Here is a 25,808-nt window from a genome sequence, read left to right as displayed (position 1 = left end):
GGAGCTTGGGGTCGCCAGAGCCTCGTCCGTTAGTGAAACGGGATTCGCCGCTCGAAGGTGAGGTTGACAATTGGGTTGGAGAAGCTATATATTGCGCTACACAACCCCTTGAATCCCGGACATAAGCAGTTATTTACTTTACTATTTGTTATTAATTTTGGTGCGACGAAACACATCTGTGAATAGCATTAAGCTAATTAATAAATACGAGCCGAACCCGTGCGCATCTTGCGCAACCAATATAAAAATCTCTTATCAAATATCAACAGAAATCAGCTGTTCTGTCAATCAATTAAAACTTACAGCTTGCGCTAGTATGGTAGCAACTGCCGGTAATGCAGTGCAAATATTCACAATAATGCCATAGTACAAATAGATTTCTTTGTGAGCTCACAATCGTTTATTTTTTACAAATTATTTTAATAAAATATAGCTAAACAAAAGGACTACGACCAAAATTTCCCAAAGCTCACTAATAGCCCGAATCTCCATCTTTGCAACCAAAACTTTATTTATAGATTTTGGTTCGAAATAAGAGCGAAAAAGGGACCCGTACATAAAACAGCAACTAAAAATAATATATATGATTGTGACGAATATTAACTCCACTACGTGATACTAGCATCCTTAAGGCGATACTAAGCAGCCACTCGTATGTACGTAAACAAATCAATCATCATTTACACATGTACATACAAGGCGGCAGAGATATACTCACAAACGCATGTCACCATCAGCCGAAGTAGTACTCACATATACAGACGCATATGGCTACAACTACAAATATAAATGTAGATGGCTGGTAACCAAGCATGAGGTTCACGAAATTACTAGACCTTAGGAGAAATAGGTGAACGAGAAAACCGAAAGTATAAAAACAGCGCAAGCTGAGGCATGACTAAGCAGTTTGATTTAAGCACGCTATTGGTTGTGAAGTATAAGTGTTATTGTGAAGTACTCTCAAAGTAGTCTAATAAAGACCATTTTGCATTATTGAATATTGCAGTTATTTATTCAACAGAGTAGTGATTCGAACGTTAACAGAAGGTTTGGAATAAGTGGAATTTCACTAAATTCGTTACAATATAAACTGTTGTGAGGCCATACACTGCAATCTATAGGTCTTTTGTGTTCTCATTATCTTCACAGCACCTCGACCAAACCCATATCCCTGAGGAAATCCAGAATAGTGCTCGGCTTTGGAGTGTATGTACCTACTTTCGAATCTTAACGATCCATACCATAAACAAATGAACCAAGATCCCGCATTCCGGAATTGTTGCATTTGTAATCGAATTTGAAAAAAAAGTTTGATGACGTAGCGCTTTTGAAATTTTTCGATTTATTACATTTCTCTCATATTTCGCTACCAGTGTTCGGAGTATTCAAAACTGTTACCTGAGTAATGGACTACGCCGGAGTAAAAATTAAATTTTTCGAGTATATTTGTTCTTCCTTTTTTGAAAGCGGGCGAACAACTAACATCAAATTGATTTGGTGGCTTCGCAAATCCTTCGATTACACTGGTCGACGGCCAAAATTTACCAGAGACGCCGTTATGAAATTCATATGTAAAACCACCCCCTGATTTCGAAAATCGAGTTCATTTTTGATTCTATGGTACCGTTTTTGAGATATTTGCAATTTACCGTTATTCGAAAAAACCAAAAAGATGACTCCCTTTAATTACGTATATCTCACGAACAGGTCAAGCAATTAATAAGTTTACAGAATCGGAAGGACGATAAAATTTGCTATAAATGCATCATACATTGTTTTTTGCTCAACCATATAGTTTTCGAGATATTAGCTCATCATTTCAGATTTTTGTTTTTTTTATGAAAAAATATGAAAAAATTACTTTTTGCGAGGGCAGCATTCCAAAACCACAACTTTTTTTCCAAATATTTTTTATTTACGTAAATCTCTGTTTAATTAGAAAAAAGGTAAGCTATCATCGAACAAAATCGATGCAAAACTACGTAAGTTATAAGCGATCAAATAAAAATACCCAGGTTGCGCAATTTCAACGTATACCTCAAAACGTATGTATGGTATAAAGAAGAGTGAAATATCTAGCTATGCTCTGTTTCTATTTAGTTAAAAGTTCAATTTATGAATGAAATTACCCATATTTTTAACTTTTTTTTTTAGATTTATTTATGTTTGTACTATATTCTAACAATCTTTATCTTAATTTTTTTTTACTATGTAGTCGAAATAATTATGTGTTCGACTTTGACGCTTATTCAGTTTAGGATCGGTTTCTCTTATGAGAAACCAGCAGTAATCACCCATCATTGCGACGTCCCAGAATCCTTGATATCGATTTTCAATTAATTTCATTTGCTGATGAAACCTTTCGCCATGTTCGTCACTTTCGTCGCCAACATTTGGCGGAAAAAAGCTCAAATGTGAGTGCAGAAAGTGAATTTTTAACGACATATTTACGCCTGGAAAGAAAATATTAGTTAGGTAAACAAGTTATAGAATTTTGGGAAATTAATTTTAATAAGCCTTTAATATTTACCCATTTTCGCATAATTATTGATTAAGTCGTTCACTATCTGCTCGTAGTTAGGGCTTTTGTGTCTACCGAGAAAAGAAACAACGACGTTTTCAAAGGATTGATGAGAGTAGTCCTTTGAATTGATTATTGTTGATCATCATTTTTATTTGTGGTCCGACAAAAATACCTTCCTGTATCTTGGCTTGAGAAATATCTGGAAAAATTGTTTTCAAATAGTCGAATGCTTCGCCTTCTTTGTCCAAAGCCTTAACAAAGTTTTTAATGAGTCCGAGCTTGATGTGTAAGGGTGGAAGTATGATTTTCTCTTTCTTGACAAGAGGGGTGTATTTGATGTTATCCACACCAACGGTAAACTCGACTCTTTCCGGCCAATCCTTTCTGACGTAGTGGTCCTTACGAGCTCGGCTATCCCACTTGCAGAGGAAGCAGCAGTGCTTGGTGTAGCCACTTTGTAGACCATGCTCTTCATATTTGATAAATTTGAGTAGTTTTTGCATTTCCTCGTAGGTTTCCTTTATATTTACTGCATGTGCTAGCGGGATAGAAGGCTTTTTGTTACCAATATGCAATAATACAGCCTTTAAACTCAGTTTATTGCTGTCTATGAACAATCGCCACTCTTTTGAATCATATGTTTGACCAAACTCTTTGAATAAACCAGGAATGTCGTTGCAGTAGCATATACTGTCTTTCTTGGTATAGTGTTTGGAAAATGGTTCGTGACGAGTTCTACAATATATCACCTTAACATCGGATGATACAAATTTAAATTGTTGCATACGAGAAGTGTGGATCTCGGCCTTTTCCTTGGATAGTTCCAAATCTCTTATCCAATCATTAAGTTGTGCTTGTGATAGAACGTTTCTCTCCTTTCCCATGCGAAATTCAGTACAACTTGATTCCCCGCACTCAGATGTTACTGTTGACAATGGAACTGGATCCGCAACTGCCGTTGAATGTAGTACTGGTAATGTCACTGTAGGTACGCTGGCATAGGTTACTCTTCTTGATCTTCCAACGCCAAGTACTTTTGTTTGACAAATATAACACTCTATTGAATGGCAAGTAGGTTCTCTCCATATCATTGGTGTATCAAATTTTATTTGTCTGGATTCCGACTGAATCAATTCTACTCGACACGATGTACACAAAGTGTTCGGTGTCCATGGTTTTTCAGAATTTTTAGGCTCAATGCCAAAATACTTGGAGTATAAAGTTTTGATATGATCTGAGAACACTCGTCGTCGCCTTATGATAGTATATTGGCCACACATGAAACAGAACATATCTGGATCGTTATTACACTCAAATTCTCGCGTCCTTTTACTCATTTTATTTTTTTTACTAAATCACGGTTTTGAAATTTGACTTATGAACTGAACTATCTCCGGCGAGCCTTGCAGATGTTATGAAGTTTCAAGGCGCATTAACTCATATTTATACTCGGAACAAGAATAAAATTTAAAAAATCAAATCTTACCTAGACAGAAAGTTTCCTTTTTATACGAAGCCGGGAAAAGAAAATACTACCTGCTTTAGATGTAGGCTTTAAAAATTGTCTGTGTCTTATAATTTTGAAAATCTACCTGCATACTTACCCATAAGTGACGGAAATACATGTTTATAACTACATGCCTACAGCAGCTTTCGAACCCAACCACTCTTCCTTTCGATGCAACCACTCTACCTACTATAAAACAATTCAAGTATTAAAAGTACTATTTGATTTATTTAAAGAAAAAATATTATCATTGTTATGGTGTTATTCGTTTATCCGGATAATATCCCATTTGCACTTTATACCTTTAATATATGTATGTATACATACATTGAGTTGCGCAACCTGGGTATTTTTATTTGATCGCTTATAATTTACGTAGTTTTGCATCGATTTTCTTCGATGATAGCTTATATTTTTTCTAATTAAACAGAGCTTTACGTAAATAAAAAATATTTGGAAAAAAAGTTGTGGTTTTGGAATGCTGCCCTCGCAAAAAGTAATTTTTTTCATATTTTTTCATAAAAAAAAAACAAAAATCTGAAATGATGAGCTAATATCTCGAAAACTATATGGTTGAGCAATTGCTTGACCCGTTCGTGAGATATACGTAATTAAAGGGAGCCATCTTTTTGGTTTTTTCGAATAACGGTAAATTGCAAATAACTCAAAAACGGTACCATAGAATCAAAAATGAACTCAATTTTCGAAATCAGGGGGTGATTTTACATACGAATTTCATAACGGCGTTTCTGGTAAAGAAAAAGTTGAAATTCGTGGTCCAGTGTTATGTTTCTCCCATGGAATATTTCTCAGCAAAAAAGTTATCTGCCTTATCAGATGCACATGAGAGTCCACCTAAAACGTGTAGGATTTAATGTTCCCATTAGCACACCACATTCTGGAAGAAAAGCTGACTCTATTTCCCCGGATATTTATCGCAGAAAAATATTATTTTCAGTTTACCATACATATTTCATGCTCTTTTAATGACGGAAGGTTTCAAGAACGCGGCAGATTCCTGCAGGAGCGAAAATGGCGACCTAGTAACTGACGTAAAGAGTGTGGGGGAAGATGAACCCGATACCCCGATCGCCGGTGATGAAAAACACGCTCCGGCATTCAACTATAGCGAAGTGAGAATGGCAATATCCCGGCTAAAAAATCACAAGGTGCCAAGTGATGATGGGATACCCGCCTAGTTGTTCAAACATAGAGCCGAAGAGCTGGTATAAGATAAAGAAGCAAAAAGTGGGTATTGCGGTAAATGAGGACAAGGCGAAGTACTTGCTGTCATCGTGGATTTTGTAGCCACCTCACTATTGACGGATATAAGTTCAAGACTGTGAAGAATTTCGTCTATTTGGGAAGCAGCATTAAAAGCAAAAACAATGTCGGCCTATAAATCAAACGGTCAATAACTCTTGCCAACAAGTGCTTCTTTAGGCAACTGAAAAGTAAAGTCCTCTCTCGACGAACAAAAGTCTGTCTCTACAAGTCACACATCATACCTGTCCTGATGTATGTCTCGGAATCATGGAAGGTGTCGAGAAAAGATGAGATGGATCTTGGAGTATTCGAGAGGAAAGTTCTCCGGAAGATTTATAGTCCTGTTCGTGATGTCGATGCCGAGTATCGAAGGAGGTATAATGTTGAGCTATGAGCTTTTCGCAGATATGACGATAGTTCAGCGAATAATAAAAAAAGCTTCGCTAGCCTGGTCACGTTATGCGGATGGACGAATACGCTCCGGCCAAGAAAGAAAGTAACCGCAGTTTAAAAACAAGGGAAAAGAAGAAACCTTCACTGAGTTGGGAGAGACAGTTGGATGAAAATTTTACCTCGCTTGGTGCTCCCAATTGGCGACTGTTATCGCAAATTAGCTGCTGACCTCACTGACTCAGCGTACTTCATTTTTATATAAAACTTCAAGAAGTGCTGTATGAACACCTTATTTGCTTACATTTTACTCCATCTATTCTCATTCCGTACGAAAAAAGTACAAAAACTATAAGTAAAGTGTGAACATACATGTCTTAAGGCACGAAAAATGAATTCACGTAATTTCATCCCATCGTTACTTGTAAACAATCAGCTTTTCATAAGTATGCAATGAAAACTTCAACCAAGACATACTCGGTAGTAATATTATTTAGTTTTCAACTCGGCCTACATAAACCTTTGAGATAAAAAATGTAGTGACACTACACCCCAGCGGGTTAGGGGTCAGAATATACCCGCGGTAGGTATGCCTGTCGTAAGAGGCGACTAAAATACCAGATTCAAGGGGCTGTGTAGCGCAACCCATCAGGTTGCCAGCGCAATATATATGTAGCTTCTCCAAACCCAATCGTCAACCTCACCTATCCGCGGCGAATCCTGTTTCACTAACAGACTAGGATCTGGCGACCACAAGCTCCTCATGGAACTTGAGGGTGGGGAGGGAGGGATGGCCTGAAGGTTTAATGTGGCCATAGTATATAGTACCTTAATGGTGCTTTCTTACCGGAACGTACCGGATCTATATCTGGCAAAGGACCATCAACATCGATAACACTCCCCGAAAACTTGGGGGTGTCCTTATCGTTAATACAACAACAACAACGAATTGATTTGAATGATACCTTTGTAGTGGCTTATTTTAGGTATCCCCACAGTTTTTATACCGCAAAAGCGTAGTAAATTAGTTATATAATTAATTTAACATTTACTACTTTCTGTGCTTACCTCATTATCCAAAACACTGGCTACGACTTCCACCAATAAGGTGCCTAAATTTTGTGCATTCCCGCCTGTGAGCGTAACTACATCCAATTGCGGCTCACATAAACCTTTCAGTACGCCAGATTGTGCATATTGCACCATTTTCTTAATCAGACCAAGACTTGCACGTCGTACACTACCCAACATTGTGCCTTGAAATGTACGACAGAAGACAGGCAAAAATAATTTCAGATAAACGGGTGCCATTTCCGGATCACCACGCGGCTCTAATGTACCACTCTCATCAGTACCATCTTTATTGCCTGACAAATTACCAGCCGCCATCCATTCACCAGGTGATTGTAGAATAGCTGCAACTTCGCGATGACCATCATCACTACGTTCGCGTGCCTTATCTAAAGGTGTTTTTCCATCTTCATCGCGCAAATCTGGATAAGCGCCATACTTGAGTAGCACTTTAGCTATGCTGGGACGTCCAAAGCAAGCAGCATAATGCAATGATGAGCTACGCTGACCTTTATTAACATCAGCACCTTTTTCACACAAATATTCTACCATCTCAAGAGTGCCAAATGCAGATGCCCAATTAAGTAGTGTTTGACCAACATCATCCATACAATTCACATCAATGCCGCCCGATTCAATTGCCTCTTGTAGAGCTTCGGTATCCTTAGATCTTATGCAATCAATTAGCTGACGATGTGTACGTTCCGCGCTAGAATCATTACGGCGTACACGTGATGTTAATTGACCTGCTGCGTTGCCAGTTGTGCCGCCAACACGATTTAATGCTTGACGCCCCTCAAAAAGCAATAACAAAAGCAAATCGGCCAAACGCATACAATCTAAAACGCAACGTTCATCACCCTTTAAAGCGCGTTCAATTGCATCTGGCAATTGTGAACGTAATAAATCATGTGTAATTGATGATGAACCACGACACAAAGTTGATAACAAGGATATGGTTGTTGAAATTGATTGTGATGTCCTCGAAGGATCATTTGTTTGCGTTGGTTTACTTGGTGTAGTGGTAGTTGTTGTTGTAGATGCAGCAGTTACAATCTCATTTTGACCACCAACAACGCTACTATCAGTATTAGTACCGCCCGATGTTGAAGCACCACCAGAATTTGCGCCAGCCGGACTTACAGCTGTTGTTGTTGCTGCTGTAGGTCCAGCAGCATTTCCTAAACGTTTCAAAAGTTCTTCGACAAGTCCGTACTCTGCCAAAGGGGCTGGATCAACCCACTTGCGCGTATAACGATCAGCAACTGATGCAAAACATTTTAATGCACCATCTGCTACCATCGGATCTTCATGTTGCAACAATGTACTTAGACTCTCTACACAATTCTGAATACAGGGCGCATTCGGCTCAACTTTCGTGCAGAGACGTGACACCACTGCCATGGCAGAATGTAAGGTATCTTTATGTACTTGTGAGCCGCAATCGCGTATAAATGTGAGCACACAATTTAAGCCGCCACCATCAAATACGGCGCCAGCTTCACGTGTACAAATCAATTCCAATACTTTAATGCATTGTTCGGCTAAATCGCGTGATGTGCGTGAAGATAAATCGGCGACAACCAAACGATTACAAATTGCTTTAATAGCGCCATCGATAGCAACAATACGTCGTGTACATTCAGCTGATACGTCCAAATAGTAGGTTATAGCACGTGCTGTTACTTCAAGAACATTTTCTGGTGCAAGATCATCCAGAAATATTTTACAAAGTGCTGGTAAGAATGTGCGTGGTGGGCAACTATTGCATGAATTATAAAAGAATAATATTTAGTAAATGGGGATGTGGGTCCTATAAAGTATTTACAATGAACATTTTCTTTCGCAGAGATCCACTCACCTTTCAAAGCATCTATCTACATTATCGGACATAAGGAGCAGCATGCATAGTTGCTCTAGAGCAATCAGTTGCATATCACGCTCATCGCCCTGGCCCATGGAAAGCCATTCTAATAGTGTCTCTGGATCAACGTCTCCCATCTGCAAATTAATAGAAAAAAAATTTAATTTTGTATTGAAATTTTGAAGTTTTGAAAAATTGAAGTAAATGAATTTTATGCATAAAAAAAATCATTTGATAGCTGAAGAAATATTCAGAAAATTTAGAGTTGATGCATAGCAAAATTTAATTTATTTAAGAAACGAAAAAGTAGTAGACAAGCTAAAGGCTTCGTTTTAGGGAGTGCAAGGGGGTGTTCTGGTTCTGTGAAACGTTGAAGTGAAAAAAAATGCCCATACATTTGAATAAATTTTTGTCGATAGGTATATCTTACTCTGCTTGCAATTCGCTGAGTGTGGTGGGCTTGAGTCAAGCTCACAATTTGGTAGAAGGAACCCTATACTCCATTCTAATTAGATTCATCACTTTTTTTACCAGATCTAATTTGGACTAAGTAGGCAATTAAAAAATAAAGTCATCAAAAGAGCTCCTGCAAAGTGTGTCAGACATTGGCATCCCCATGATGTAATAATTAAGGTGATGTCAACAACATAACCTCACTTTTTCGGTAGATCTATTTTCCAGTATTTACTTGTATTACAAAAGTATTAAATTCTGATTGCTTCATTTTTTCGTACAAAATTCCCCAAAAAATTTGTTTTCTGCAAGAGTTTTTCCATATTCTTTTAGGAAACACAAAGTTACGTTAATCTTTTTGGGTAAACAATTCTAGTAGCGGCTTATATAGTATTATATTTCTAAACGTATAGTAAAATCTACACCGATCGTAATAGAACTCAAAGGCAGTTCTGTATGATAGACAACCCTCTAAAATATGCATGCCGAACTTGTCAGAATAAGGGAAAACGTCAACGGGATGAGAACACCTGAATATTCATTTCATCATGGGCATCCCATGCGAAAGTAAATTCAAAAACAGACTTTGTATCATCATACAAGGAGTACTAATGTATTTCATTCCGCAACATTAATGAATTGAGAGAGAAATTACCAACCTCACAGCTTCCGAGAGAGATAAGTTATAGGGTAGAACTGTGGTACAAGACAACATGTTGTGCCGCCAGAGTATAAGGGGAGGGTACATTCCAGTTGCATGCTTGCGACCATAGCACTGAAAACGTTTGCCATGGTAGTTGTTGTTGTTGTAGCGATAAGGACACTCTCCGAAGGCCTTGGCGAGTGTTATCGATGTTGATGGTCCTTTGCCGGATGAATATTCGGTACGTTCCGCTACCAAGCCCGACCATCTCGGGATCAGAAGGAGTTACTATCGTTTCCTACGTCGATGACTGCACAATAATGGCCACAGGCCCAGGCCCACAGATCGATGAGCTTTGCAACAGATTAAACGGCTACCTCCCTGATCTCTCCAGTTTTTTCGCCTCGCGAAACATGGCATTATCACTGATTAAATCCTCCGCGACCTTATTTACAACATGGACGTCTCAAATGTCGACCATTTTGAACATCCACGTCGATGGCAATACGCTACCGACTGTCCTACACCCCAAAATATTAGGTGTGACGTTTGATCAGGATCTACATTTTGGTGAGCACGCAGCCGCAATTGTTCCTAAATTCCAGAGCCGGCAGTACTTGGGGAAAAGACCAAGAAACGCTCATTACCACATACAAAGCAATTGGCCAGCCGATTGCGTGCTACGCGTCCCCTATATGGTCGCCAAGCATAAAAACTACCCACTGGAAGAAGCTACAGGCCTGCCAAAATACTGCTCTCAGAATCGCCACGGGCTGTCTTCTTATGTCCCCAGAACACCATCTACATAATGAGGCGAGAATGCTCCCCATCAGGGAGAGAAATGAGATGGTAACCAAACAGTACCTGTTGAATACACAGAAAACTGGGCATACCAACAGACATCTGATTGATGAGCCAACACCGCCTAGGGTCTTAAGGAATCATCTCCGTAAGCATTTTGAGGAAATACGGCACCAGAGAACACAGCAAAAAAACACAGCAGGTCCTTGGTGAACTCCACAAACAGGCGTCGGACCTTTATGCCAGGAATTGCCCGGTGAATCCAGTACTCAAAGAACAGTACCCAAAACTGGGGGAAGAGGAACGCATACTCCCCAGGGAAACACGAGTCACTCTAGCTCAACTTCGTTCTGGATACTGTAACTTACCTATCCAGAATCAACCCCGACATACAAAATGTATGCCCCGCTTGCAATGTGTCCCCACATGACACCAACCATCTCTTTAACTGTAATGTGGAACCAACGCCTCTAGCACCCCTTTCATTATGGTCCACCCCTGTTGAAACAGCAAGTTTCCTTGGACTCCCGTTAGAGGATATTGACGACAATTTGTGATCGGTCGCAGCTGTTAGGTGGGGCGAAGCACTGCTACAACAACAACCATCTCGGGAACGATTTATGACCACATGCAACCATCTAGGCGATATCGCCCTCCCAACCTCTAGATCTATGAGGAGTTCGGGGTCTCCAGAGCCTCGGCTGATAATGAAACAGGATTCGCCACGGATAGGTGAGGTTGACAATTGGGTTGGATAAGCTATATATTGCGCTGTCATCCCCATGAATATATTTGCTATTTTAATCGCCTCTTACGACAGGCATACCTACCGCGGGTATAATATAACCCCCTAACACGCTGGGGGCCATGGTCTTCATCGAAAGTGAGTTCTGAGCCGAGGCTTGGTCGACATTCAGCACACAACCTCAAAACGGATTGGTAGAGTTAATTACGTATTTACATAGCGAGTCAGAAATATCAGAGACCTACGACAGGATCAGTACATTTGTTATATACTACTTAGCTAACATGGCAATCAGCCAACAGCTATGTGGCTAAAATGTAAGGAGCTATAACTTCAGTGGCTTTTGCTCTACCCGGTCATTGTGTTTCGCAGAATAGAGCATCAAAATTCCGATCTCATCCAATTCTCTGACTTAAATTACATGTCCCATTTCGGAAAAAGGGTGAAAATTGTTCTTTTTAATAACTCGATCTAAAAACAAAACTGCTCTATAGCAGCATGTTGAACTGGCTGATACGTGAGGACCTCACATAGGCTGAATGAGTCCATAGTCGCAGCTGATATACATATATCGCACTTACATTGAGATACAGATTTCTTTCACTAACCCGTCGATATACTCTGAACTTATCGAAATAAAAATTGCATTAGGCCGCTTGTAAATTAGCAGCTTGATCCTTCTGAAAACCGCCAAAATTGTTTTATTTTACTGGCACCCGATAGGCCATTATTTTTGTCTTGAGAATATATTTACATTCTTCTTATGTACTGATGTCTTTTTCACTTTTTCATATAGTTTAGTCTGCTAAACGAGATTTCAAGTATTGTGGCAGTTTCGACGCGTCACTATGCTGCTAGTAAATAAATGCTGCACAGCCACAAAAGCAATATTAGCAGTTAAGACAACAAAGCACACATGAACACGGCAGCTAAGACCGTAGGCGATATTACACACTACACAGCAACGAACAGCGCATACCAACAGACATCTGATTGATGAGCCAACACCGCCTAGGGTCTTAAGGAATCATCTCCGTAAGCATTTTGAGGAAATACGGCACCAGAGAACACAGCAAAAAAACACAGCAGGTCCTTGGTGAACTCCACAAACAGGCGTCGGACCTTTATGCCAGGAATTGCCCGGTGAATCCAGTACTCAAAGAACAGTACCCAAAACTGGGGGAAGAGGAACGCATACTCCCCAGGGAAACACGAGTCACTCTAGCTCAACTTCGTTCTGGATACTGTAACTTACCTATCCAGAATCAACCCCGACATACAAAATGTATGCCCCGCTTGCAATGTGTCCCCACATGACACCAACCATCTCTTTAACTGTAATGTGGAACCAACGCCTCTAGCACCCCTTTCATTATGGTCCACCCCTGTTGAAACAGCAAGTTTCCTTGGACTCCCGTTAGAGGATATTGACGACAATTTGTGATCGGTCGCAGCTGTTAGGTGGGGCGAAGCACTGCTACAACAACAACCATCTCGGGAACGATTTATGACCACATGCAACCATCTAGGCGATATCGCCCTCCCAACCTCTAGATCCATGAGGAGTTCGGGGTCTCCAGAGCCTCGGCTGATAATGAAACAGGATTCGCCACGGATAGGTGAGGTTGACAATTGGGTTGGATAAGCTATATATTGCGCTGTCATCCCCATGAATATATTTGCTATTTTAATCGCCTCTTACGACAGGCATACCTACCGCGGGTATAATATAACCCCCTAACACGCTGGGGGCCATGGTCTTCATCGAAAGTGAGCTCTGAGCCGAGGCTTGGTCGACATTCAGCACACAACCTCAAAGCGGATTGGTAGAGTTAATTACGTATTTACATAGCGAGTCAGAAATATCAGAGACCTACGACAGGATCAGTACATTTGTTATATACTACTTAGCTAACATGGCAATCAGCCAACAGCTATGTGGCTAAAATGTAAGGAGCTATAACTTCAGTGGCTTTTGCTCTACCCGGTCATTGTGTTTCGCAGAATAGAGCATCAAAATTCCGATCTCATCCAATTCTCTGACTTAAATTACATGTCCCATTTCGGAAAAAGGGTGAAAATTGTTCTTTTTAATAACTCGATCTAAAAACAAAACTGCTCTATAGCAGCATGTTGAACTGGCTGATACGTGAGGACCTCACATAGGCTGAATGAGTCCATAGTCGCAGCTGATATACATATATCGCACTTACATTGAGATACAGATTTCTTTCACTAACCCCTCGATATACTCTGAACTTATCGAAATAAAAATTGCATTAGGCCGCTTGTAAATTTGCAGCTTGATCCTTCTGAAAACCGCCAAAATTGTTTTATTTTACTGGCACCCGATAGGCCATTATTTTTGTCTTGAGAATATATTTACATTCTTCTTATGTACTGATGTCTTTTTCACTTTTTCATATAGTTTAGTCTGCTAAACGAGATTTCAAGTATTGTGGCAGTTTCGACGCGTCACTATGCTGCTAGTAAATAAATGCTGCACAGCCACAAAAGCAATATTAGCAGTTAAGACAACAAAGCACACATGAACACGGCAGCTAAGACCGTAGGCGATATTACACACTACACAGCAACGAACAGCGCAGATGACATTACTCACACACATACATGGAAGACAACAGGGAATATGAGATGCAGCAGGGAGAGAAGTAATAACACAAATAATCGAGAAGGCTGTTCGGAAAAGTCTAGACCCTGGGAGAAGTACAAATAAAAATTTTAAAACGAATATTTGAAAACCATTGCAGAGCTCAAAAGGATATCTAATATTATGAGTTTCTTAAGACCAAAATTATGTATGACATCAATTTTAAAAATCAGATGTCAAACAACGATTTTGAGTTACTTTACAAGGATAAAAAATGTGTAAGCTTCAAATTTAAGCCCTGTTTTCTGAATCTTTTTAATGTTTTATAAATTTTTTTCAGGTTAACTTACCCCAAAATATGAATGTAGCACGTTTTACACTTCCAGATTTTTGATAAAGCTTTATTGATTACGTTTTAACTGAGAAATGTCTGTAAAAATATATTAAATTTAGATTAATCAAACATCATAACATACAAATTTACATGAGACATATTGTGATGAATACGTCAGCAAGCCGCTAGTAATAAATGCTGGACAACAACAGCAGCAACGCAAGCAGATGAAATTGAAAACAGCCACACACATATACATAGAAGGAAACGAGAATATGAGATGCAGAGAAGACAGAAGGCAGAAATAAATAAACAACTATTTGAGAAGGCTGTTCGCGAAAGTCTTCACCGTGAGAGATATAAACCAACGAGGCAACTGGGAGTGCAAATGCGGCGCAGTTCAAGTGGTAGTCGATCAGTTTGACTTTTACCACGCTATAAGGGAAGTACGCGAGTAATTTAATTGTGAACTACTAGTACCATAGTAGCGTTGTAAATAAAGAAGATTTTGCTATACTGAATATTTGAGTTATTTACTCGACAGTGCAGGATAATCGGAAATCCTTAAAATTCGTTACAATATTTAAAATATGTCACACCTCATAAAAAATAAAAAATAAATGTAAGGCGCGATAACCTCCGAAGAGATCTAAGGCCGAGCTTCTCTTCCAATTTGCGTCGTGCTCCTCTTGATTTTTCCCTACAAATTGGCCGGACGGGACCTACAAACTTCTAAAGAAACAGAATTTCAAATAAGTATCAGCTTAAGAAGAAAAAAAAAATTGCTAAAAAATGTGTATAGAAAACAAAACAACATGGTAGAAACAAATATCAAAAAAGGATTATTTACTTGGACTGCGCTGCCTTTATACTCTCAGTTCGTTCGTTCATCTATTTCTTCCAGGGGCCAGACCCAGCGAACAGCCATCTTGAATAGTTATGTCAGGCTAAATGCGCTCTTTAACTATTAAGTGTGTACATGCTTGCGAAATATTCGCTGGTATTGTCTATTTTCTCTGCTAGCTGCCTACCTCTGGTATCGACTGGCAAGCTGGAATGCCAGAGGTCGTGGTGATCGTTGAAATCGCCAAAGATAAGCGGGGGTTTCTCCTCAGAGTAGCGTACAGATGGGACCATAGCCACCTGGACAGCAGGTGGCAGAAGGAACATAGATGTTAATTATTTCTAGGTCAACATAGCCTGACCGGATGGTTATGCCTTGACTTTCTGAGGTTTTATTCCTGCGACTGATGTTGGGTTGAAATATACTATATTGCACGGTGTAATGGGTGGTAAAGACAAGGCAACCACCATTGCACTTTGTGCGATCTTTCCTATGGATGTTGTAGCCATCGCAAGTTCGGAGGTCCGATCTGGCAGTTTGCTTTGTTTCTTTAATTGCGGCTATATGGATATTATTTTTATTCATGTAGTTAACTATCTCAGCGATCTTTACGGCTAACGCAATTAAGTTGCAGAATTCTGAAGTGCAACGTGGGGGCAGTCGTCACTCTGCGAGTCAGAGATGGGTGAATGCGTCTACGCTTTGTCGAGTGTGCTGTCCGATCGTTGCTGAAGTACCAGTGTCGATGGGTTGGTACTTGTGTTTTGGCTGCACGGTGTAACGAATGTACCCATCAGACGGTTGCCATTTCTAAGCCCAAAGCATTTATGAAGGTGGCATCGGCCACGGCATGAACTGCATTGGATCGATGTCGCGATCATAAATATTCTTAGCTCGCATACGGAGCACATGGTGTGGGAGACTAGGAGTTGATGACGCCTTCTTACGCGAGTGCGTGTGTCGGAAAAGGAGGGGTGGGACGGGGGTAAAAGCTGGTGCTCGGCATTGCTACTGTCCATGCTACGTAGTGATGGTTTGGAGCGGCCGCGTTAGCTGGAGGCGCCGTTTGGCGCGAGCGACAGCGGACAGTTTATGTGACCTGCTGGGCAGCGTTGCTGCTAGAAGGTTGCGAAGGTACGCTTGCAGGATTTCCTTGCACGCGAACAGCAAGGAGGTTTTGTACAAATTTGGGGGGCGACGAACGTTGGGTTCTAATCTAGAACAGACCGAACAGTGCAACAATCTTTTAAACGTGACGCACTGGCAAGAGTATGACCGTTTGAGGTAAATCGTCTCCCGACATATATATCAGAACCACAGCCTGGGACCGGGGTTAGGTTCAATACCTTCCCGGAGCAGGAGGGTGTGGAGCAGCCCAGCGACAAGAAACTGCTCCGAGGATAAAAATTTGTATGAGGGACGCAACAATTAAATGGGGTTACAGTGAAATATAGTAGGCTTATATTCAACATCCTCTATCAGCAAAAAACATAGATTTTCAAATGAGCAAAAAATTTATTTTGGTAGCTTATTGTAAATTGCTAATAATACTGTGACGAATATTAGCATCACTAAGCTGCTACTAAATAAATGCACAACAACAATAAAGCAAGCTGCCACTCTTGTGTACATGAACAATTTAATCCATTTATACACGTACATAAAAGGCAGCGAAGAGATACTCACACACACATGTTATCCTCAGCCGAAGTAGTTACTCACACATACACCCGCATATGGCTATAAGACAAACATAAACTACAAATATACATGTATATAGAAATTACCAAGTAGGAGATGCAACTATTCTAGAAGGCCAAACGTCTAGACCTTAGTAGAAATATGCAGACAAGGCAGCAGAGAATATAAAAGCAGCACAAGCTGAGGCATGACTAATCAGTTCGATTTAAAACATGCTATCAGTTGCGAAGTGAAGTATAATTGTACTACTCCCAAATTAGTCTAACAAAGACCATTTTGCAATGCAGAATATTGGAGTGATTTATTCAACAGTTTAGCGATTCGAACGTAAGCAGAAGTTTTCAAATAAGCGGAGTTTCCCAAAATTCGTTACAATACTTTAACGAAATTCCGATTATTTTGCACCTTCTGCTATCGTTCGAATCGCTGAACTAGTGAATAAATAACTCAAATATTCAACATAGCAATATCTCCTTTATTTGCAACTCTACTGAAGTAGTAGTACTTCACGATTACAATTATACTTCACTAGTAGCGTGATTAAATCAAACTGATTAGTTATTCCTCAGCTTGCGCTGCTTTTATACTCTCTGTTGCCTCGTTCGCATATTTCTCCTAAGGCCTCGACTTTTCACGAACATGCCTGCTGGAACAGTTGTATCTCATACTTGGTTATTTAGCTATATGCGTGTGTATGTGTGAGTAAACTCTTCTGCTCTTAGCTGATGAGAACGTCATGTGTATGTGAAATAATCTCTTTGCTTCAAGCTACTGGTTATGTGTATATGTGTCTGCTTGATTTGATGTGTTTATGTACATATGTAAGTGTGGCTGCAATGCTTCATTTTTGTTGTGCATTTATTTAGTAGCAGCATAGTGATGTATAAAACTGCTAATATTCGCCACAAAACGAAGTAATTAATAGGTAATGGAAAATCCCGTTGAGTACTTGAAACAGTTTTCTTGGTTTAAACTGAGCTTAATTTCGTTTAAAAGTCAGATAGATCTTCTTGCTATATATAAGGATTGTTCCGCAAAGAAAGTTCACAATTTATTTTGCTTGTAATTCGACGAGCTTTCACTTTTTCCCCTTCAATTTTCTTCTAATGGAAACACGCATATTTAAACCAGTTAGCTTAAACTCTAGTTTGCTTAAACTCTACTTAAATTTTAACTCAAGTTAAACTACTGGGCAGTTTTTCAGTCACAGCTTAACGCCACCTTTGGCGTAGGCTTTTTTGTGCGACAACATTGGTTTTTTGTTATCTAGATAATTTGTAGATACGGAAACAGCGGATTTTGTTTACCCAACAAACATGGAGAAAAAAATTCTCCAGCGAAATATACATATATCTAGTTCCGGAGGTGATACCCAACATCATTATTTACTTATGCTTAAACCAGATAGTTCTCGAGTTGATATCGAACTTCATTTTCCAATCACTGTCCCACCTTCGAGAAATTTTGTAAAATTAAGAGTTCTTGAGTTGATCTCGAACGTTATTATCATTATCAAACTATTATCCAGCCTTTGAGAGATTTTGAGAAATGTGCAGTTCTCAAATGAATATTCAACACATTTTTTCAATTGATATCCTACTACTACCACTACTAAATAAATGCACAACAACAATAAAGCAGCCACTCTTATGTAGAAAGCGACGAAGAGATATCTCACACACACAAATATGTAATCATCAGCCGAAGTAGTTGCTCACACATACACACGCATATGGCTATGGAAAAGGCGTGGACTACAGATATACATGTATATAGATGGTAACCAAGCAGGAGATACAAAAGTTCTAGAAGGTAAAACGTTTAGACCTTAGGAGAAATATGCGAACGAAGCAACGGAGAGTATAAAAGCAGCGCAAGCTGAGTAATCAGTAATAAGTTTTGATTTAAGCATGCTATTGGTTGTGAAGTATAATTGTGAAGTCCTATTCCCAAAGTAATCTAAATAAAGCCCAGTTTGCAATACTGAATATTGGAGTGATTTATTCAACAGTTTAGCGATTCGAACGTCAGAAGAAGGTGCATAAATATCAGAAATCACCAAAATTCGTTACGTGGTGTCAGCAGAGGAATTGTTGAATAAATTCCGAATATTTCGATTACAGTTTGGACATGGAAAAGTTATGTGAATTAAAGATTCAGCAACTGAAGAAGGAAGTTGCTGCACTGTTCGTGGCATTGAAAGGGCCTGCAGCTGAAATCTTACAGACTATTCCAGAGTACGAACGGAACAGTTATGAAGCATTGATTCCCGCTGTAGAGAGACGTTACGGAAGCGAGCATAGGAAACAGATATACCAAATTGAGTTTCAAAACGGCTACCAAAAAGCGAATGAGACTTTGCAGGAGTTTGCGTCGGATGTCGAAAGGCTGGCCCATCTAGCAAATGCGAACGCACCCGTGGAATGCACCGAGGGTAAAAAATCAGAGCTTTATAAATGGAATACGAGATGTCGAAACGAAACGAGCTACATATGCGAATCCAAAAACAACATTCGCAGAAACGGTATCACATGCTCTGATTCAGGAAACAGCATCACTTCTATGTAAGCCAGCTTTCATGAAAGGAATGACTGGGTGAACACAATATTGGAGGCACTGAAGTCATCGCAAAAACGGAGCGAGAGAGTTATCAAATGCGGGAAGCCAGGTCACATAGCACGTCATTGCGGTCTCGACCCTAGTGGTCCCAACAACATGAATGGTCATAAGTACAAAGCTGGAGGAGATGAGCAAGAGCGAGCCGCCAGATGTAAAGATCGAGAACTTGCTCCAGCTATTGAATGTCCTGTGATATCTGTATCACAAATCGGAAGAAAATCGGGCAGTCTTACCGTCAGAGGAAGTTTGGATGGCAAGGAGCGTTTACTGACTGTAGATTCGGGCGCATCTCATTCCTTGATGCGATCTGATTTGGTCAACAGGAGAGTAAAGCCATTACCTAGAGCATGATTGCGTACGGTTCACAGAGAAGTGGCATGTGAAGTTTCAATTGGAAAAGTCACGGTTCTACACAAATTCGTTGTGGCAGAGATTGTTGATGAAGTCATATTGGCAGTGAACTTCTTAGTTGACCATGACATCAGGATCGACATGCAAAGAAGGATTATGCGCTATAAGAACAAGGATGTGCCACTTAACTTCAGTTTGGAGAAAGGGTTTAGCAGTAAGCGAGTGCTGGTGGAGGAGATTCGACAAAGACAACAAAAGTCAAAGGCAGTAGATGGGGCAAATGTTGATGGAATGAATGGGCCAAACAAATCAAAATCAAAGGTACCTGCGAGGAAAACACTGGCACTAACAAACCCTAATGAACGCACTAAAACCAACGAAAGAATTTATCAGAAAGAATGCAAGGGTGGTTTCAAGCCAGGGCGCACTACTGTTGTGAAACGTCAGAACGATACTGATTATGCAAAGCCAATCGGTCAAGCGACTCTCACACCTGCTCTCTGAGGGCACAACTCATCCTGAAGGAATACAGGAGCAGTGGGAGCATATCTCCAAAGCACTTCATACTGCCGCCGAGGAAAAAATTGGTTACCGGCGGCCACGAAAAAACAACTGGTATGATGAAGAATGCCGCGTTGCAACCGAAAGAAAAGACGCTGCCTACAGGGCTACGTTAAAAGCGAGCGCGACAAGAGGAGTGTGTGAACGCTATCGTGAGTTGAAAAGGGAAGCGAGACGCCTTTTCAGGAAGAAAAAAGCAGAAGCAGAAAGGCGTGAGTGCGAGGAGCTTGAGCTGCTAGCCACCAGGAATAACGCCCGAAAATTCTACCAAAAAATACGGCGACAGACGGAAGGTTTTAAGACCGGGGCAAACTCCTGTAGGAATGAAAACGGCGACCTTGTAACTGATGTCCAGAGAGTGCTTAGATTATGGAGGGAACACTTCTCTGCTCTCCTAAATGGAGGCAGCAATTCACCGCGCAGAGATGAAGAACCCGATCCCGCAATCGATGATGATGGAATATATGTCCCCCCGCCCGATTATGACGAAGTTAGAATAGCAATAACCACATTGAAAAACAACAAGGCCGTGGGCGCTGATGGATTGCCTGCGGAGCTATTCAAGTTCGGCGGCGAGGAGTTGGTAAGGCGCATGCAGCAGCTTCTTAGCAAAATATGGGCGGACGAAAGCATGCCCGACGGTTGGAATCTAAGTGTTCTTTGCCCAGTCCACAAGAAGGGGGATACTGCAAAATGCACCAACTATCGTGGAATCAGCCTTCTTAATATCGCATATAAGGTCCTTTCAAGTGTATTGTGCGAAAGATTGAAGCCCACCGTGAACCGGCTGATTGGACCTTATCAGTGCGGCTTCAGACCTGGTAAATCTACCATCGACCAGATTTTCACAATGTGCCAAATCTTGGAAAAAACCCGTGAAAAGAGAATCGACACACATCACCTCTTCGTCGATTTTAAAGCCGCCTTCGACAGCACGAAAAGGAGCTGCCTATATGCCGCTATGTCTGAATTTGGTTTCCCCGCAAAACTTATACGGCTGTGCAAAATGACGTTGAGCAACACCATCAGCTCAGTCAGAATTGGGAAGGACCTCTCCGAGCCGTTCGAAACTAAACGAGGTTTCAGACAGGGTGACCCCCTATCGTGCGATTTCTTTAATTTGATGCTGGAGAAAATTATACTAGCTGCAGAACTTAACCGCACTGGAACAATATACTATAAAAGCGTGCAATTACTGGCATATGCTGATGACATTGATATCATCGGCCTAAACACCCGCGCTGTTAGTTCTGCTTACTCCAAGCTGGAAAAAGAAGCGGTAAAGATGGGTTTGATGGTGAATGAGGACAAAACGAAGTACCTGCTGTCATCGAGCAAAGAGTCAGCGCATATGCGCCTTGGCAACCACGCTACTGTTGGCAGCCATAATTTCGAAATAGTAAAAGACTTCGTTTATTTGGGAACCAGCATCAACATTAGCAACAACATCAGCACTGAAATCCAGCGAAGAATCAATCTTGCCAATAAATGCTACTTTGGACTAGGTAGGCAATTGAAAAGTAAAGTCCTCTCTCGGCGAACGAAAATCATACTCTACAAGTCACTTATCGTACCCGTCCTGCTATATGGGGCAGAAGCATGGACCATGACAACAGCAGATGAAGCGGCTTTGGGAGTGTTCGAGAGAAAAGTTCTTCGAAAGATTTATGGACCTCTACGCGTTGGCGATGGCGAGTACCGAAGAAGATTTAATGATGAGCTGTACGAGCTATACGCAGACATCAACATAGTCCAGCGAATTAAAACGCAGCGGCTGCGCTGGCTAGGCCATGTTATGCGAATGAAAGATGATGCTCCGGCCAGGAAAGTGTTTCTATCGGAACCCGCCTATGGAAGCAGAGGTAGAGGGCGGCCCCCACTCCGTTGGAAGGACCAGGTGGAAAACGATTTAAACTCCCTTGGTGTGACCAATTGGCGCCGGTTGGCGGAGCGAAGGAGCGACTGGCGCGCCTTGTTGGACGGCCATAACCGTTTAGACGGTTAAGCGCCAATTAAGTAAGTAAGTAATCGGTCAAGCTCAACCTCTTCAAAGTAGTCCAGTGGCCAAGCAGCAGAGTGCGAGGCAACGAAACAGGTTAATGAGTAGTAATATGAAACACAGGTACGACGAGAGCAACAATCGGAAGGTGTCTTGGAGGGAGATTTGGTACTGTTATACAACCCTCACCGGCGGAAATGACGTGATGAATATTAGCATCACTAAGCTGCTACTAAATAAATGCACAAGAATAAAGCAGCCACTCTTATGTAGAAGGCGACGAAGAGATACCTCACACACACACATATGTAGTCATCAGCCGAAGTAGTTACTCACACATACACGTATATGGCTATGGGAGAGGCGTGGACTACAGATATACATGTATATTGTACCGTACTCAATTACAGATTGCCGTGAAACTTCTGGCCTCCAATAGGCACAAATAAAGAAATAGCCTTTTTACAATTTTATGTTGGTCAAGCGCAACTTGATCCAACTTTTTAATTTTATTAATTAGTTTCGCACCAACTTTTATTATATATAATTTATAACTTGACCATTCGCAAAATGTTTTTCACTACTCAGCTGTCAGTTTATAATGGCCGAGCCACGCTCGCGCCGGGTTGCATTCGCCCGTGCGAGCGAGTTCGGTCAATTAGCATCTGATCAGCTGATGTATGTTTGATGTGGTGTGATTGAGTTTAAGGCGTCGTTGCATCACCCTCCTTTGGGAAGAAGAAGTCAGCAGGGTGATCAATTCTGCTGGCTTCTGCTTACCAGACATTGTTTGATGTGAATTATGCATCAAACATATATCAGCTTATGTTTTAATTAATAATTACATTTATTTGTACAATGCTATTGAGCTTATTTAATATTTAATATGTAAAATAGTTTTAACTTGTGGTAATTCAATTTATTTATACAATGCTATTGAACTTATTTAATATGTAAAAGGAGTTTTAATTAATGCTGATAAAATTTATTTATACAATGTTATTGAAAATGTTATTTTTTTGCATTGCATTAATTTTTTTGTTTTTAATGTATTTTGTACTATTAGTTCAAGTTTTTGGTGTAAAGTTTTAAGTATTATAAACTTATAAACTATAATATAGTCTTATAGTCTTTTTTTTTTTTTTTTGCTTTTAAATAATAATTATTTTGTATGTTGTGCATATATACATATAATTATATAATTTGGATTGTTTTTTTGAAAGTTAATCAAATAGAATTTGTTTGTACCGTTTAGTGTACGGATGAAAAATGGTCTATGTTACTTTTTGTACACGGTTTTTATGGATTGTTTTTAATTGTAACATTTACGCCATCCATTTTTGCTTAACTACATATGGATCCTCGTAAATGCTTGCATGTTTATCGCGCGTTCTTTTTTTACTAGGACCGTATTGTTTAATGCAATGTCCGAAGGACGTATATTTCAATCGTAATACAATTTATTACGTTCCTTGTGTTTATTTATGAGCTCTTTTGCCAATGCGTGGGATTTTTGCATACGGTACTTCACTTCCTTTGCGTAATTCTCTACATTATATGCTGGATGAATGCTTTATTTCTTTAGTTCATTTGGTAACACTGGCTTCCTACCAAATGTTAGTTCAAATGGAGTGAATTTGTTGTCGAAAACAGTTTTGGATGTTGTATTGTGTAAGAAAGTAAAGTACTTTAAATATGTATCCCAATCAGAGAAGTTTTCGTTAAGATATGCCCGTAGGTATTCGTTAAATACTCTATGGTTACGTTCTATTGAGCCAACTGTTTGGTGATGATACGCCGTTGAAAAGTCATGTTTGATATTCAAAAGTTTTATAAGTTCTGCAAGAATTTCGTTCTTATATTCGGTACCTAAATCTGACCTGATGGATTTCATAGGACCATATATCAAAACAAAACTCTCGAAAATTGCTGAAGCTATTGTTTTTGCGCTTTTATCTGGCACTGCTATTGTTACCAGGTATTTTGTTAAATCGCATATGATGGTAACTGCGAACTTGTTACCGTAACTCGATTGTGGTAAAGGTCCGATTGTATCAATAATAACTATATCAAATGGTTTACTCGGCATTGGAGTCAATACTAAATTTTCTTTGATTTTTGGTTTGACTTTGTTTACTAAACATTTTTGACAAGTTTTGACGAATTTAGCAATGTAACGAGTCATGTTTTTCCAAAAGTATTTAGTACGAATCTTTGCGTAAAGCTTTTTTACACCGCACTGACCGCCTGATATAGGGTCATTATGATAAATTGTTATGATTTTGATTTTTGTATTGTCGTCTATTATCGTTTCTACTGGGTCTGTAAGTAGTATTTCTAACGTTTTTAAAATTTTATTTCCGCATTGTTTTAAATTTAAAATTGTACAATATTTGAAAAATTGATCATCTTTTGGCCATTCAACTTTGTTAATATGGTGATTGTTAGCTACTGTTTGTAACTTCGAAAGTAACTCTCCTAAGTTTGTTATTTCGTTACCAATCTCTATATTAAGTAGTTCGGTCTTCGTCCCACATGTGCGCTTATATGCATTTTAGAAATTTGACTTTTATCATCATAAAAAATTGTGGTTCTTATACGCGGAACTTTTTTCGAATAATTAAATGAAAATTTGTCATAAACGTGTAAAGTAAGTTGTTTTTCGTTGCTTTTATCTGTTTCCTTAAGAACTTTTTCATCGTTTTGCCGTTTTGTCATTGATCTTGTCTGTACTGCTAAAATTTGTTTGTTCGATTCTTTAATCTCATAGATTGTAATGCGCGATAGTGCATCAGCGCCAACGTTTGATTTGCCCTTTATATAAACTATAGTAAAGTTGTATTCTGCTAATTCTAGTCTAATTCTTGAAAGTTTTGAAGATGGGTCCTTCATATTGAAAAGGTATACTAGAGGTCTGTGATCTGACTTTACAATAAAATGTGTGCCATAAACGTATGGTCGAAATTGCTTGATTGCAAAGTAAATAGCTAAAAGTTCCAATTCTATTATTGGTTTTTTCTGTTCGGCTTTATTAAATGCTTTAGGAGCGAAGCAAATTGGTAGATCACTACCTTGTTGTTCTTGACTTAAATAGCGCCATATCCAGTTGTGGAAGCATCAACGGTAATAATGAATTTTTTTGTAAAATCTGGATATTGAAGTTTTGGTGAAAGTAATGCTGCTTTCAAAGATAAAAATGCCCTTTCGCACTCGACATCCGAAACGAATTCAACTCTTTTTCTGCTTAATCGGTTTAGAGGCGCTGCCAGAGACGCAAAATTTGGTATAAACCTTCTGTAATAGTTTGCAAACGTGACTAATCGTCGTACCGCGTCTTTATCAGTTGGCTTTGTATACTTTTTAATTGCGTTTATTTTGGAGTCGTCTGGCAACAAACCTTTGGCTGAACATTTATGACCTAAAAATGTAACTTCTGGTCGTAAAAGTTGCATTTATTTGGGTTAAGTTTGAGATTGAAAGACCTACAAGTATTGAAAACTTTTGAAAGATTTTTAATATGGTGT

At 39.7% G+C, this 25,808-nt stretch overlaps 1 protein-coding gene across 5 annotated transcripts in view; it reads right to left on the bottom strand.

The window, feature by feature from the left end:
- The window catches only part of Ufd4 (ubiquitin fusion-degradation 4-like), a 153,421-nt gene that overhangs the window by 77,918 nt on the left and 49,695 nt on the right, over nucleotides 1-25,808 (bottom strand). For 4 of the 5 annotated variants that reach the window (XM_067765474.1, XM_067765476.1, XM_067765477.1 and 1 more), the window contains exons 2-4: nucleotides 14,226-14,305; nucleotides 8,620-8,759; nucleotides 6,756-8,520 (exon numbers count right to left, since the gene is read on the bottom strand). In XM_067765474.1, the coding sequence (XP_067621575.1) occupies nucleotides 6,756-8,520; nucleotides 8,620-8,759 (1,905 nt within the window). In that variant the 5' untranslated portion in view covers nucleotides 14,226-14,305. The remainder of the gene's footprint in view (nucleotides 1-6,755; nucleotides 8,521-8,619; nucleotides 8,760-14,225; nucleotides 14,306-25,808) is intronic. The other variant, XM_067765475.1, reaches the window with a different exon arrangement.

This window comes from Eurosta solidaginis, chromosome 2 (genome assembly GCF_040869045.1).
Source record: "Eurosta solidaginis isolate ZX-2024a chromosome 2, ASM4086904v1, whole genome shotgun sequence".
NCBI classification, from domain to species: Eukaryota; Metazoa; Arthropoda; class Insecta; order Diptera; family Tephritidae; genus Eurosta; species Eurosta solidaginis.
The sequence above is the reverse complement of the archived record's forward strand: the minus strand, read 5'-3'. Positions and strand labels throughout refer to the sequence as shown.